A 15,576-nucleotide genomic window follows, 5' to 3' on the forward strand; every position below is an offset into this window, starting at 1 on the left:
TTTTTTTTTTTTTTTTTTTTTGAGTCAGAGTCTCACTTTGTAGAGACGAGGTATTCTCAAGTTGGCCAGGTTGGTCTTGAACCTCTGGACTCAGATGATCCTCTTGTCTCTGCCTCCCAAAGTGCTGGAATTACAGGCGTGAGTCACTGTACTCAGCGAAGAACCTTCTCTTTAATACTTCAGTGGAATGAAAACAGTAGAGGTAGTTTTCAGGTTTTAGTCACTGGCTTTGCCATTAAACAGAAAGATGGTAAACTCTGTTCAGACACAGCCTAAATTTGTGTTTTTATTTGAATAGCAGTTTTCATCTTCTGCCCGTCTCCCTAGTCCTCCTGTACCTTTTTGCTTGTTCTATTATTGTTAGCACAATTGAAGATAGAGTAGGACATAATTCTGCTGCTTATTTTGGGAAGGAATATGGGGACTATAACCATTTGGGATTGGATTCTTTGGAGTAAATGGTATTTTTGGAGAAAATATCTCAAAGCAAAGGTGTGCTACAGCATGAATGAACTGAAAAATAGTAAGCAAAGTAAAAGAAGCTATTATGTAAAAGACTGAATTATTTTTTTTTTTGAGTTGGAGTACAGAGGCATGATCTTAGCCATTGCAGCCTTGACCTGCTGGGCTCAGGCAATCCTCTTACCTCCGCCTCCCAAAGTGCTGGGATTACAGGCATGAGCCACCATGCCCAGCAAGACCATCTTTATCAATTGAATTGAATATGCATGAACTTTATGACTCCATTTATGTGACATGTCCAGCAAAGGTAACTCTATAGAGACCTAAAGTAGAGGGTCATTTGGAGCTAGAGGTGGGAAGGGGGCATGACTATAAATGGACATGAGAGATCCTTTGGGAGTGAGGAAAATGTTTTAAAACTGGATTGTAGGCCAGGAGCAGTGGCTCATGCCCGTAATCCCGGCACTTTGGGAGACCGAGGCAAGAGTTCTTGCCTGAGTCCAGGGATTCGAGACCAGCCTGGGCAACTTGGTGAGAACTCGTCTTTACATTAAAAAAAAAAAAAAAAATAGCTGCTTAGGGTGGAGCATGCCTGTGGTTGTAGCTACTTGGAAGGCTGAGGTAAAAGGACCGCCTGAGCTCAGCTGTTTGAGACTGTGAGAACCGTGATAGTGAACTCCAGTGTAGGTGACAGTGAGACTGCAACTCAAAAAAAAAATTGGATTGTGGCAATGGCTGCACAATTATGTATAGTTACTAAAAATTATTGCATTATACATTTGGAGGAAAAAAAATCTGTTTTCAACATGATCTTTTAAGGCTCCATAGTATTCAATAGATTGTTTTCTTCCAATCCTAGTTTTTTGTTTATTTTTCAAACTGAAGCATTGAGATGGCTTATATTTTCTATAGTTTTTCTCTCTGTGTCCTGTGTCACAGCTCTCCATCCTGCTGAAAAACCAGGATGACCTTGATAAAGCAATTGACATTTTGGATAGAAGCGCAAGCATGAAGAGCCTGAGGATATTGCTGCTGTCGCAGGACAGAAACCACGTAAGTAACCCCTACCACGGTCTGGCCGTTGAAAACAAAGCTGACTTTCCTTCCAGAATTCTCCTTGCCTCCTGGACAGAATTTTTCGTTCCTCAGTCCCTGCCACACTGAGAGCATAGCATGGCCTAGCCCACTGAGCCAGTGGCCAGTGAGCCTTCTGCTCCGGATTTTACCAGGAATCCAGACTGTCAGTGTGAACGTTGCAGCAATAGGTTATTGGGCCTATACTGTGGGTGAAAGGAAAACACTTGCTAATAAAACAGAAAACTCTTTTTCTCTATCTTTTTGTTCTTTTGATTAGACTTTGACCCCAACAAGAGAGGTTTGACTAGTAAGAGCATGCTGATAGCAAAGGCCGTCAGGACTTGAGACTGTCAAGCTTTAAAAAACCAAATCCCACAGCTCCAAGTCCTAACAAGCTTTTTATTTTTTTTTTATTTTTTATTTGTTTGAGTCAGAATCTCACTCCTTCTCCCAGGCCTGAGTGCAGTGGCAAGCACGCTCATGGCCACCCCAGCATCGCCCTTCTGGACTCCAGCGATCCTTCTACCTCAGCCTTCTCAGTAGCTGGAACTACAGATGCGTGCTACCATGCCCGGCTATTTTTTATTTTATTATAGAGACGAGGTCTCGCCAAGTTGCCTGGGCTGGTCTCAAACCCGTGGAGCTCAGGCAGTCCGTTCGCCTCGGCCTCCCAAAGTGCTCAGATGACAGGCTGAGCCACGGAGCCCGGCCCTGACAAGCGTTTTAAAACCAAATCCCACAGCTCCCCTGCTGCCTCGCCTTCCCCTTTGGGGCACATTCAGGAAATAAACTTCTTCTGTTCCGTGGAAAGAAAGACCACTGGCTAGGGCACCTCATAACTCACCAGCTGCTGCTTTACTGCAGGGCAGGCCATCTACAGGGGTGTCAGAAGTGGGCAGTTTCCTCTCCTGAAGGGTCCCTGGGGGTCCACGTTTCCCGAGAACACTTGCAATCTGGATCTGTCTTTGTTTCTTCGGATGCATGTTTCTGAGGCTTCTTGGCATGCTTTCCTTTTCTTGCCTTGAAGACAGCCGACCGTGGACAGCCACCATGGCTATGTGAGGACTGTGGGTGTACTGTGTAATGTGCCCAGCAGAGTTTAAGTGGAATGGTGCTTGTGATGACCATTTATTTTCTGGAGAGACTTATGTGCTTGGGCTGTCCTATTGATTAGGGGGTAGCACAGGAGAATGTAGCTAGGAAGCCATAAAATAAAAGACGTGTTCTAGTGTGGCAGTCCTCCCTTACCTAGGGGGATTGTGTCGTTCCAAGACCCCAGTGGATGCCTGAGACTATGGATAGTGCCAAACCCAACTGCTGTCAGTTGGAACACATTTCTGCTGTCTTACATTTAGTGTCTTTTTCATTGTAAATAAACACCACACACTGTGGCCATAGCTTTTAGTTTGAGGTGTGACAGCAAAACTCATGTAAATTCCTTTTTCCTTCTTTACAATTTCACAGATAGAAGATTCATTCTCACTGTATATCAAACCAACTTCGGCATGTGACTTTTTTTCTTCTTATTATGTTGAGAACTTTCACCTTTTTACTTAAAGGAAGGACTTTACAGCTTCTCTTAGGCATATCTGAGTTGCTAGCATCACTACTTTTGCACTTGGGGCCATTATGAAGTAAATAGGGTGATTTGGACACAGCACTGTGATACAGTCCATTTGATAACTGAGGCAGCTGTGGAATGACTCTCAGGCCTATTTCATAGGCAGTGTGGATCCGCTGGACAAAGGGAGGTTCCCGGGCAGGAGAGAGTAGAACGAGGATAGTGCCAGAGTAGAACGAGGATAGTGCCAGATATAAAACTTACACATTGTGTCGGGCTCGGTGGCTTAGCCTGTAATCCCGCGCCTTTGGGAGGCTGAGGTGAGTGGATTGCCTGAGCCCGCGGGTTCGAGACCCGCCTGGGCAACTTGGCGAGACCTCATCTCTACAATAAATCAAAAAATCAGCCGGGCGTGGTAGCGCGCGCCTGTAATTCTGGCTACTCGGAAGGCTGAGGCGGAAGGATCGCCGGAGCCCAGCAGGTCGAGGCTGCGGTGGCCGGGAACAGCCACTGCACTCCAGTCTGGGCGGCAGAGTGAGACTCCAGCTCAAACAAACAAACAAACAAAAACTTACACATTGTGTATTCCTTACACATTGTGTATGGAATTTGCCATTTAATATTTTGGGACCATGGTTGACCATGGATAACTGAAACTGTGGGAAGCAAACCCCAGATAAAGACTACTGTGTTCCAGAAGTGTCCCTGTGTGTGAGAGGTGGTCTTCTCTATCCCAAGGGTACATTTTTTCTGGGTATGTTTGGGAAGAATTTGGAAGTAAAATGTGTACCTTATTGTTTCACTTCTCTGCTGGCATTTCTCACCTTTTCCTCGCAGTCCTGTTGACTGTCATGCGAGAGCTATTATACGGGAGTCTCCACCAACCAGTCCTGCTTCCTGCTCCCCAGTCTCATTTCACCACACTCTTCAGCGTCCTCCAAGCAGCCCTTAAGTTCCTCCTGCTTCCTCTTTGCCAGTTCATGGCTGTCACCTTTTTTGCAGGACCAAGTTTGATTTACCTGTTACAGTTTGGTCGGCATTTTTGACTGAGGCCATTTTGTTTATTCCTTATTTCTCTAGTCATTGGATATAGTTTATATACAAGTTATAGGTTGCTTGGTAGTTACCTTCTAGTTGTTGCATATTTGTAAGTTTTACCCCAAAAGGTTATAAGCTCCCATGAGCAGGAGCTGTGTCATTGTTTTGGAACCTCTTCCTCACCCATCCATACAGCAAAACATAGTGAAGGAACCTTCTTGGATTGCCGGCAAGAGTCAAGCAGAGGCCATGTTCTGCCAGCCCCTCCTTGCATAAGAAACTGGAGCTGGAGTTTGGTTAAGTGATAGGATTGCTTGACGGGGAGCTGGCACCTTCGACTGTGATTGTGACCCCTGCACTCTCCCACCGAGAAGTTTAGACAGCCGGGTCTTTACATCGGCGTTTCTATCCATTGTAGAGACTGGCACAGCATCCTGGACTTTTGAAGAATGGCCATCTGAGCTCAGGCACTCCCGTCATTGTATGAGATAAATGCAACGCCGATGTCTCTCTAAGGGACATTATGTACTTAGAAGGTATAATAAAGCCAATGTACGTTTTTGTGAAGCTGATTTTTTAAAGGGTTATTTTACAGAATCTTTTTTTTTTTGAGTCAGAGTCTGTCACCCAGGCTGGAGTGCTGTGGCATGCTCATGGCCACTGCAGCTTCAAATTTGCTGGGCTCAGGCAATCCTTCTGCCTAGGCCTCCCAAGTAGCTGGAACCACCACGCCTGGCTAATTTTTGATTTATTGTAGAGATGAGGTCTCTGCCAAGTTGCCCAGGCTGGTCTTGAACCCACGGGCTCAGGCAGCGATCTCACCTTGGCCTCCCAAAGTGCTGGGATTATAGACGTGAGCCACTGTGCCCAGCCTATTTTATATAATCTTATATTCATAATGCATTTGTTGATTTATTTTTGTATATTTCTCTCCAGTTTTTGACCATTTGTATATTTGTATACATGCTTTATGTAAATATTGTCATGGTCTTTTTTGGGGGGGGGGCGGGAGATGAGGTCTTGCTATGTTGCTCAGGCTGGTCTTGGACTCTTGGGCTCAAGTGAGCCTCCCACCTCAGCGTCCCGAGTAGCTTGGATTACAGGCTCATGCCATAGCACCCAGCTCAAGCAATTTTCTGATTTATTTTTTCACAACATTGTCTTGAACGTTTCCCTATGTTAATACACAATCATTGTAATTCCGATTTATCAGGATGCATACGTCTCTTGAATGGATGTATCATAATTTAATTGAAGGACCAACTTTGCTACTATAGGACACGTAAGCTGCTCCTGTTTTCTGTGTTTCTAAAGATTTCATTTAAGACTGACAGTGGCAGCCCTGTTGGTAATGAAATCTTTCCTTGATGAAATTTTTCCTCACTAGACATCAGGCAGACTTCCCCCACCCCCCCGGAGACAAGTTCTCGCTCTGTTGCCCAGGCTGGAAAGCAGTGGCATGATCATAATTCACTGCAGACTCAACCTCCTGGGCTCAAGTAATCCTCCCACCTCAGCCTCCCTAAGTCAGTGCTTCTCTAACATCTGTGATGACACATCAGTTTTGTGCTTTTAATTTCTAATCTATTATGGACCAGTTCTTTTTTAAAATACAAAAACTGAAAAATGGAAAGATAAACTAGAGACTTATAAAATATAAACATACAGTTTTTTTGTTTTTGTTTTTTGAGTTGGAGTTTCACTCCATTACCCAGGCTGGAAAGCAGTGGCATGCTCACGGCCACCCCAGTGTTGACCTGCTGGGCTCTGGCGATCCTTCTGTCTCAGCCTTCCAAGTAGCTGGAACTATAGGCATGTGCTACCATGCCTGGCTAATTTTTGATTTATTGCAGAGACAAGGTCTCGCCAAGTTTCCCAGGCCATCTTGAACCCACAGGCTCAGGCAATCCACTTGCCTCAGCCTCCCAAAATGCTGGGATTACAGGCTGAGCCACCGTGCCTGGCCAGCCTACAGTTTTTATTACTAGATTCAATAGACATAAATTCATTAGCTCTCTGCCAGATTGCTGCTATGTTTTTCAAAGGCTCTTCTCTCTGTACTACCCGGTAGAGATGCACTACACCAGTTTGTGGACTGGCACCAGCCCAGAGATCACACGGGAAGTGCTCTGCCCAGGGTACCAAGCCACCTGGTCTCGTCTCCTACTCTGCTCGCAGTGACTCTTCTCCACGGGGCAGATTTCTTTACCTGCCTCTTGCTACTACCTGTTCCTTTATTTCCCTTCATATTCCTGTCTTGTAATATGCTGTCTCTTTCTTCTCTTTGGACTCTCTGCTCCTTCTAGGACAGCTTCTAGTCTCTCTTCTGTCTTTGTTCCTCACAAGGTCGATAACCACACCTCTTCCACTTACTCTGACCAAGGTCAGCTCTTAGGCCCCGGTATTGTTCTTACCTGAGAACCCCTGGATTTTGATCATCACAGAACTGCCTCTCTTTCTGAAAAGCCTCTCCTGCCTTGGTTTCTGCTGTGATTCTGAGATACTTCACTGTCTCCTCCAGTAGTTCTCATTGCCCTGGCCTGTTCTGTTCCCACTAAAGCCTTCTCTAGACACACATGCTCTGAATCTTGTCTTTTGCTCTTGACCTTCTTAGAACTTTCTGGTCCCACGTCTTCTGCCATCCCAAAGTGGTCTCAAGCTTAACGGTCTTTTGTCACTTGCACTTGAAATACAATAAAAAAACTGAGCACCCAGCCACTTGTTTTGTTACCTCAAATTCTTTCTCATAAAAGTAAACTCGCTGGGCCTGTAATCTCAGCACTTTGGGAGGCTGAGGTGAGTGGATTGCCTGAGCCCACGGGTTTGTGACCTGCCTGGGCAACTTGGCGAGACCTCATCTGTACAATAAATCAAAAATCAGCCGGGCGTGGTAGCACGCACCTGTAGTTCCAGCTACTTGGAAGGCTTAGGTGGCCGGGAGCGGCCACTGCACTCCAGTCTGGGTGACAGAGTGAGACTCCGCCTCAAAAAAAAAAAAAAAAGTAAACTTCTCATTTTCTCATCCAAGTGTTGCCCACGTCCGAGTTTCCCACTAGTGAGTTGGGCACTATTTTGCCTAGAGTAATTCTTTTCAATCCTCTAAAATAACGGGACAAGTGCAGCAAGATGTTTAAAGCAAAACTGATTGGGCAGAAGAATAACATGGCTGGGTGCAGTGGCTCATGCCTATCATTCCAGCGCTTTGAGAGGCAGAGACAAGAGGATTGCCTGAGCCCAGGGGTTTAAGACCAGCTTGGGCAACTTGGCTAGACCTCCTCTCTACAGTAAATCAAAAATTAGCCAGACGCGGTGGCGTGTACCTGTGGTTCCAGCTACTTGGAAGGCAAAAGGTTCGCTTGAGCCCAGCAGGTCAAGGCTGTGCCAGCCATGACAGTGAGACTCTGACTCTGACTCTCAAAAATAAATACAAAGAAAAAGAATACAAAGAAAAAGAATAGTGTAACACCTTCCACATAAAAGGTGCTTTCATCTGTCACTCTTACAACTCTGAGGGGTCCAGGCAGGTTTCATTATCTCCAGTCCACACCTGGGAATACGGAGACTTAGGATGATGGAGCTGGCTTAGAATCTGGAAGTGCTGACTTGCAGTCTGGAACCTGTTGGTCACCATCCTGGGTAGGGATTTTGAGTTACGGTGGTCTTTGGAAAAGCACACCCAGTCTCCTCCACAGCTAGGTGACGTTAGGAGCTAGGCAGACTGTCTCATGTCCGTGAAGAAAGCTCGTGAGATGGTGTGGCATCCTCTTCTCGCAGCTCAGAAGATGTTTGAGCTAGAAGAGGCGCAGGAGAAGATGGGAGTTGCTCGGGGCTGGGTCACTGACACGTATGAATGGCATGAGAAGCCTAGACCCCTTTCGTCAGGAAGGGTGGCCCAGGCGTGCACACAGCGCCTTCAAAGCATGTAACCCATGGAGAAGGAAAACAGATTGGTTTGTCTGGCCTCGATTTGGATGAGCCCTCAAATATTGAACGTTATCTTAGAACAATAAGGAAACAGTCTCTGAAACAGATGATAAACAAGGCATCTGTTATCTGAAAGCAGATTTTATTTAAAGACGGCAAAGCTGTAAATTTAATCAGATCCCCTTGGATGCTTCTATGACTATCGTAATTAGCCTGGTCTTCATCCTCTCTTGGTTCCAGCACAAAAAGAGAGCACTGGGCAGAACTCTTGGTGACCCAGCTGGCCATGTCTCACCTTCCACTGCTGTGCACCCAGCTAGCCACCCCTCGCTGGCTCCTTTTGTGTTGCATCACCTGATTTCTTGCTGAGATAATTTGTGGGGAGACTTCTGTCACCTCCTTTTCTGCTGCTCTCCTGTCTTCCAGGGACTGTGAATCTCTATGTATGTGGTTCCCTGGTAATTATATTGTGAGTGTCAGCCACAGCACACTGCCACTGCAGAGTTCTTTTTTTTTTTTTAAGTGGGAGTCTCACTCCCTCGCCCCGACTGGAGTGCAGTGGCATGCTCATGGCCACCGCAGCCTTGACCTGCTGGGCTTAGATGATACTTCTGCCTCAGCCTTCCAAGTAACTGGAACTATAGACACACACCACTACGCCTGGCTAGTTTTTGTGATTTATTGTAGAGATGAGGTCTCACCAAGTTGCCCAGGCTGGTCTTGAACCCCTGGGCTCAGGTAATCCTCTCACCTCAGCCTCCCAAAGTGATGGGATTACAGGCTGAGCTACTACTCCTGCCCATCTGGGGAGTTTTTTTTGAGCTGGAGTCTCACTCTGTCTCCCAGACTGGAGTGCAGTGGCACGTTCATGGCCACTGCTGCCTTGACCTGCTGGGCTCCGGCGATCCTTCTGCCTCAGCCTTCCAAGTAGCTGGAACTACAGGCGCGCGGTACCACACCCAGCTAATTTTTGATTTATTGTAGAGATGAGGTCTTGCCAAGTTGCCCAGGCGGGTCTCGAACCCACGAGCTCAGGCAATCCACTTACCTCAGCCTCCCAAGGCGCGGGATGACAGGCTGAGCCACCAAGCCCGGCCATTTGGGGAGTTTTAAAAAATAGCAGTGCTGGGGCCGCATCCCCAGAGGTTCTGTTGTGCTGATCTGAGGTGTCAGAAGCTCCGGGCAGTTCTCACGGGGTCAGCTGGGGCTGAGCATGAGGACCTGCGGCTGAGGCATGCCTCGCCTCCTAAGACCTGGCTCCAAATGTGGCCCATGTAACAGCAGTGTCCGCATTGCCTGGAAACTTGTGAGGTGCAGGCCCTGGGCCACACCCAGAACTCTGGAATCAGAGTCTGCACGTTAGCAAGGCCCCAGGTGAGTCCTGTGCACAGGAAGCCTGAGAAGCTCTGTGTTGGACTGCTGCCGGCTTTCCCACTTGTTGCCACAACTTGGTCCTTTTTTAAAAGAAAATCAAATCTGTGCTTGTGCTGGCTGTGGAACTTACTTTTCTATCTCAGTTTTTAGATTTTATTTTTTTGAGTTGGAGTCTCACTCCATTGCCCAGACTGGAGTGTAGTGACACGCTCATGGCCAACCCCAGCGTTAACCTGCTGAGCTCAGGCGATCCTTCCACCTCAGCCTTCCAGTAGTCAGAACTACAGGTGCGTGCTACCATACCTGGCTAATTTTTGGATTTATTGTAGAGAAAAGGTCTCGCCAATTTCCCCACGCTGGTCTCAAACCCGCAGGCTCAGGCAGTCCTCTCACCTTGGCCTCCCAAAGTGCTGGGATTACAGTTTTGAGCCACTACGCCTGGCCAGCTTTTAGATTTTAAAATGGAGGGTTTAGAATGTATGTTCCTTGGTACATTTCAAATTCACGTTGCCCAGTTCTCTTGCAGTCCCACTATGTGTGAGGCCCTGCATTCCAGCAGGTGGCATGGGGTGCTAGCCACACAGCTCTTCTCTTTTATTTTTTTTGAATTGGGGCCTCACTCTGTTGCCTAGGCTGAAGTACAGTGGCATGATCACAGCTCATTGCAGCCTTCATCTCCTGGGCTCAGGCAGTTCTTCTACCTCAGCCTCCCAAGTAGGTAGTACTACAGGCACGTGCTACCATGCCTGGCTAATTTAAAAAATTTTTTATTTTGTAGAGATGAAGTCTTGCTGTGTTGCCTAGGGTAGTCGCGAATTCCTGAGTGCAAGCAATCCTCCCACCTTGGCCTCTTGAAGTGCTGGGATGACAGGTGTGAACCACTGTGCCCGGTCTCACCCTTCTCTACCGACTGCAGGGCTGTCACACACTAGCTTGCTTCCCCAGTGTGTGGCTTTGACTGTTCTCTGTTTCCTTTCTGACCCTCAGCAGAGAGCTGTTGCACAAGAACATTCACTTCCCCTTGGTTCTGACTTCCTGTTAGAGCAAGGCAGGCTGTCAGGACAGCCCTGCGTGATAAAGTCTGGCTGCGGGAGACTCAAGGAGGCTTCTTGGCAGCTGAACTCGCCCCTTTTTTTGTGGAGGACAGGATGCAGTATGTTTAGGTTGGACTTTGTGCCTGGTGGGGAGGTAGAGGAGTTAGGCCAGTAGAAATGTTGACCAGCTTGTTGATAAATCCTGTGCCCCTCCCATTCTCAGTAATGCTCTCCTATTTGTAAGCATGTCCTGACATCACTTTTCACCTCCACAGTTCAGTTTTTTTTTGTTGTTGTTGTTTTGAGTTGAAGTCTCACTCTGTCACCCGCCACTGCAGCCTTGACCTGCTGGGCTCCGGCGATCCTCCCACCTCAGCCTTCCAAGTAACTGGAACTACAGGCGCGCGCTACCACGCCCGGCTATTTATTTATTTATTTATTTATTGTAGAGATGTGATCTCGCCAAATTGCCCAGGCGGATCTCAACCCCTGGGCTCAGGCAGTCCTCTCACCTCAGCCTCCCAAAGTGCTGGGATGCCAGGCGTGAGCCACCGTGCCTGGCCATGGCTCATTTGAAGCTTTCTCCATGCAGAGGCCCCTCTTTCATGCTTTGTCTTCTCTGTGGACTCCCCTCCTGGTTCAGCTGGGCCAGTGCAACGTGGGGGTGGGTGCAGTGAGGCTGCTGACCCTCCTGGATCCTCCACCTCTGGCAGAATGCTGCTTTGATGGCTTTTCCCAGGTGAATACGATTTTGAGGTGGTCTGTACGTAAACCCTGGTACTTGGGAGCAACTGAGCTTTTTTTGCATTAGTTTTCAGGGAGTGATTATCCCTGAAGCATATCAAGCTACTTTCTCAGATACACGTATGAGCCAGGCATGGTGGTGTGTGCCTGTAGTCCCAGCTACTTGGGAGGCAGGATCATTTGAGGTCAGGAGTTTGAGTCCAGCCTGGGCAACATAGTGAAACCCCATCTCTACAAAGAAACAAGTTAATTAAAATACATAAATACGTACCAGCAGCAGTCAGAAGTTTGTTGACCAGAGAAGTTGCCATCATTCTCTTTGCTTGACCTCTCCCCGCAGGTGATCTCTCTGCTGAAATAACTTCCTGCTCTTCTTCCCGAGCTCTGGAGAATTTTGTGATTGAGTATTTATTGCTCTCTTTTCTGTTTAGCAGGTTATTGTAGGAATGCCGTGTCTGGTCTATCTCCTGTTAAACTAGGGCACCAAGTCTTAGTGCTCATGTGTCATTGAAGCTGTAAAGCTACCTTGAGCAGATGGTGATTTGCTGAGACAGACTGGGGAGTAAGAACCGGGGGAAGGCGAGCAGCTCACGTGTTGAAAGCGTGAAGGTGCTGAGAGTGCGGGGGTCCTCGGGACGGGCAAGGGGACAGCCACAGGCCTGCCTGCCAAGAGCTCTGGCTCAGTCTTCTCCTCTCTTGCAGACCAACTCGCCCCTCTCAGGCGTGTCCCGGCAGGTGCGGATCAAGGCTTCCCAGTCCGCAGGCGATATAAATGCCGCCTACCAGCCCCCCGAGTCCAGAAGCAGGCACCTGTCTGTCAGTGAGTATTTCACCCCTTTTTTCCCCCTCCTGTCTGATTTATCTGCCCATGTTTTGAAAAAAAGAATCAACAAATATTCTTCGACGAACCCAGTGTGGAAAAAAATTGCAATTCAACAATCATCAAATATCTGTTGACTGTTAGACTCTGCGCAGGGGGATCCTCTGTGTCTTTTATTTAGAGAGGTGGGGTAAAGAAATAACTGAAGCTCCTGACTCTCAAGGAGCTTCACATATAGTGAGGTAATGGTGTGATTACATTTAAACGTCCTTTTACACGTCCCTGAGAAAGTGGTCTCCTCAGGTGTCTGCCTGACGATTTTCAGCTGCGGTCCACATTCATTCTGGCCATTCTCTTCCCTCAAGGACTGGAGACTTGTAAGGTTAGGAGTCAGGTCTAAGTGTGAGTTTTGGCCTCACACCTCTTGCCTGTGATGCCTACGACGTCCTAATACTTCGAGGAATGTGCTGACCAACGACACTCTTGGAGTTGTTTGGGAGGGAAGCATAATACTGCTGTTTCTCAGTGTCTGCAAGGCGTTGGTTCCTGGGCTTCTGGGCCCCTGTGGATACCAAGATCCTAGGATTCAAGTCCCTGAAATAAAATGTGTAGTACATGCTGAATACCTGCACACTATTTAGGTTAGGTATAATACCTAATGCAGCGTAAATGGTATGTAAATAGTTTCTTCCAGCCTAACCGTCCGAGTGATGATGTCACTTAGGGCAAGTGACCTTTGGAAAATCCACTGACCGCTCATGGGAGACTGAGTGTTATATCTTAGCCTAACTGTGACAGTACCTCACAGAGCCCCCATCAGTCTGGCAACACTGACTGCCAGTGCTTGCTTGAGTTCCAGAAGTTACTTGGGAAGGCAAAGTCCCTGCCTTGGTAACACATTTTGCCTGCAACTCCCTAAGGAGGCACATTGCTCACAGACAAGCTCAGCCACAGGCCCAGCACCCAGACCTCCCCAAGCCCGGCTCAGGCTCCTTGGAGAGCAGGTGAATCTGGTACAATTCTACCAATACGGACAAGGGAGAATTTCCGGGCAGCAGCAGTGGTCTCAGCAACCAAGGGCAGCAGGCTCATCATAGTGTGTGATAAGGCCAGATTTCCCTCTTGTGACAAATTCCACAATTCAAGAAGTGGGCTTTCTCCCCAGCCTTCAGGAAATGGATCACAGAAGTCTTAGGCTAACTGGGACATTGCACAGGCCTGACTTAGAGTGCTACCCGGGGAGGCTGGCAGTAGTACACAGCTTGCATTCTTTACTAGTTAATTGTAGATACAGTCGGCCCTCTGTATCTGTGGGTTTCATGCCTGTGGGCTCAATCCGAGGGGTGAAAATATTCAGAAAAAATGCCAATACAACAGTAAAAATTAATATAAACTTTAAAATTACAGGGAAGAAACTATTTTTTTTTTTGAGTTGGAGTCTCACTCTGTCACCCAGACTGGAGTGCAGTGGCTGCTCCAGGCTACCGCAACCTCAACCTGCTGGGCTCCGGCGATCCTTCCGCCTCAGCCTTCCAAGTAGCTGGAACTACAGGCGTGTGCTACCACACCTGGCTAATTTTTTGATTTATTGTAGAGATGAGGTCTTGTCAAGTTGCCCAGGCGGGTCTCAAACCCGCGGGCTCAGGCAGTTCGCTCACCTCAGCCTCCCAAAGCGTGGGATTACAGGCTGAGCCACTGAGCCCAACTTGACCTTTAATTTCTAACAGTTAATTTCAGCTGATATATCCTACATAAAGAAAAGCTCTTGTGTCCTTAGTTTTAAAGCATAAAGAAGTTCTGAGACCAAAGGGCTTAAGAATTCCTGTGGTGTTGGATTGACTTTGCAGGTGGAGGGAAGAAAGTAAGTTACTGGTTGATGGAGCTGGGTCAGTGGCACCGCCCTTCATGGAGACGGGAGACCCGGGCAAGGGCCTGGGTTCAGATGCAGGGAAGGGCAGACCTGGTGTTGCAGGCAGAGAGGCCTTGAGCTGGCCAGCAGGAGAGGTCACTTGGGCAGTCAGATGGATAGGTCCCTCGCTCAGCCAGGGGAGACTCCGGGCTGGAGAAGAAAGTGGGACGCTGTCACATGGACTCCCCGGGCCCTGGCGGAGGGTCTAGGCAAGGCCAGAGACTGAGAAGAGAGCCAGGGAGTGAGCTCCTAGGACCCGGCACTAGGTGACCAGGTAGAGGAAAGGCCTGCCCTGGACGTGGGCAAGGAGTGACCAGGGTGGGAGGAAGGGGAACGAGGAGTGTGGGCGGGAGACGTTCCATGGAGCCAGCCAGGGGAGACAGTCCAGGCAGGACAGACCAAGGGAAGCGACACAGACTTGATTTCATTCACGATGTCTGGGTGCCTGCTGGCTCTCAGATATGCTGTGCAGTTGCAACTTCCTGGAAGTAAAGGGAGACAGAGAGAGGAGTCTGGGTTAAAGCATGAGGGACTGGGAAGCAGCCTAGCAGCAGAGTGGGCTGAGGAGGGAGGAAGGAGGCTGGTTAGCAAGCCTAGCAGGGCCTTCCCTCCTGCAGTCAGCAGGGACACCCCGGGGGTGCTGTGGGAGACTGGGGGTTGCTGGGAGACTGCCCGTTCGGGCAAAGACTGGGTGCAGGCAGTCCAGGCCAATGCTAGGCCCCCACTGATGTGAGGTGCTTCCTGATTTGGGATTGAACATCAGCCTCTCTGCCCATGGATTTAAGCACTGCTCTCTTGAGCAACACAGATCCACAGATACAATCTTTCATGTGGCAGTTTTTCAGATATTTGAAACCAGCTATCATGTTCTCACCCTTTGGTTTCCATCATCACATATTTGCCTCAACTTCCTTTTTTTCAGGCTAGTCTGTTAAACTAGGTCATGCAAACCACGAAAGCAAAAACCTGGAAACAAACAAACAAAAATCCTACTAGGTAAGGGGCTAGCTTCTCTGTGAGGAGAGCACCGAGTGGCAGATGCCAGAAGACGCCCTTCCTCGCATCTTTCCTATGGAAATCCCACCCCCACCTTCGAAGGAGCCCAGCACAGGCTCTTCCTGGACACAGCGGGTGATGCCCTGAGGCCAGGGAGCCAGGCCCTCCGGGCTTCTGTCCGGCCTTGTACTTGGTGCCTTTGCTTTGTCCTCTTGCTGTCTTTCTCCTTGTCTTGCCACTCTGGCCCACGGTGAGGCAAGACAGGTGGCACCCTGTCTCAAGGAGCCTGGTAGGAAAAGAATAAAGCAGGGCAGCCCCTTTGGGTCCCCTCCCACTGTGGGAGCTTCTCTGTCCTTTCAATAAATCCTGCTTTCAAAAAGAAAAGATAAACCGGGCTTGCTGCCTCAGCCTGTAATCCTGTACTTTGGGAGGCTGAGGTGAGTGGATTGCCTGAGCCCGTGGCTTTGAGACCTCATCTCTACAATAAAATAAAAAAATCAGCCGGGCGTGGTAGCGCATGCTTGTAATTCCAGCTACTCGGAAGAGGCGGAAGGATCGCTGGAGCCCAGCAGGTCGAGGCTGCAGTGGCCAGGAGCGGCCACTGCACTCCAGTCTGGGCGACAGAGTGAGACTCCGC

The 15,576-nt window shown here is 48.5% G+C and overlaps 1 protein-coding gene across 1 annotated transcript in view; it reads left to right on the top strand.

Annotated features, from left to right (window-relative positions):
- MAP3K3 (mitogen-activated protein kinase kinase kinase 3) overlaps window positions 1–15,576 on the top strand; it is a gene marked incomplete at its 3' end in the record, with an annotated part of 53,991 nt that overhangs the window by 24,975 nt on the left and 13,440 nt on the right. The window contains exons 5-6 of the mRNA XM_021709337.1: window positions 1,402–1,515; window positions 11,917–12,034. Coding sequence (XP_021565012.1) covers window positions 1,402–1,515; window positions 11,917–12,034 — 232 coding nt within the window. The remainder of the gene's footprint in view (window positions 1–1,401; window positions 1,516–11,916; window positions 12,035–15,576) is intronic.

This window comes from Carlito syrichta, unplaced genomic scaffold (genome assembly GCF_000164805.1).
Source record: "Carlito syrichta isolate Samal-C Ts95f unplaced genomic scaffold, Tarsius_syrichta-2.0.1 Scaffold176084, whole genome shotgun sequence".
Classification (NCBI taxonomy): domain Eukaryota; kingdom Metazoa; phylum Chordata; class Mammalia; order Primates; family Tarsiidae; genus Carlito; species Carlito syrichta.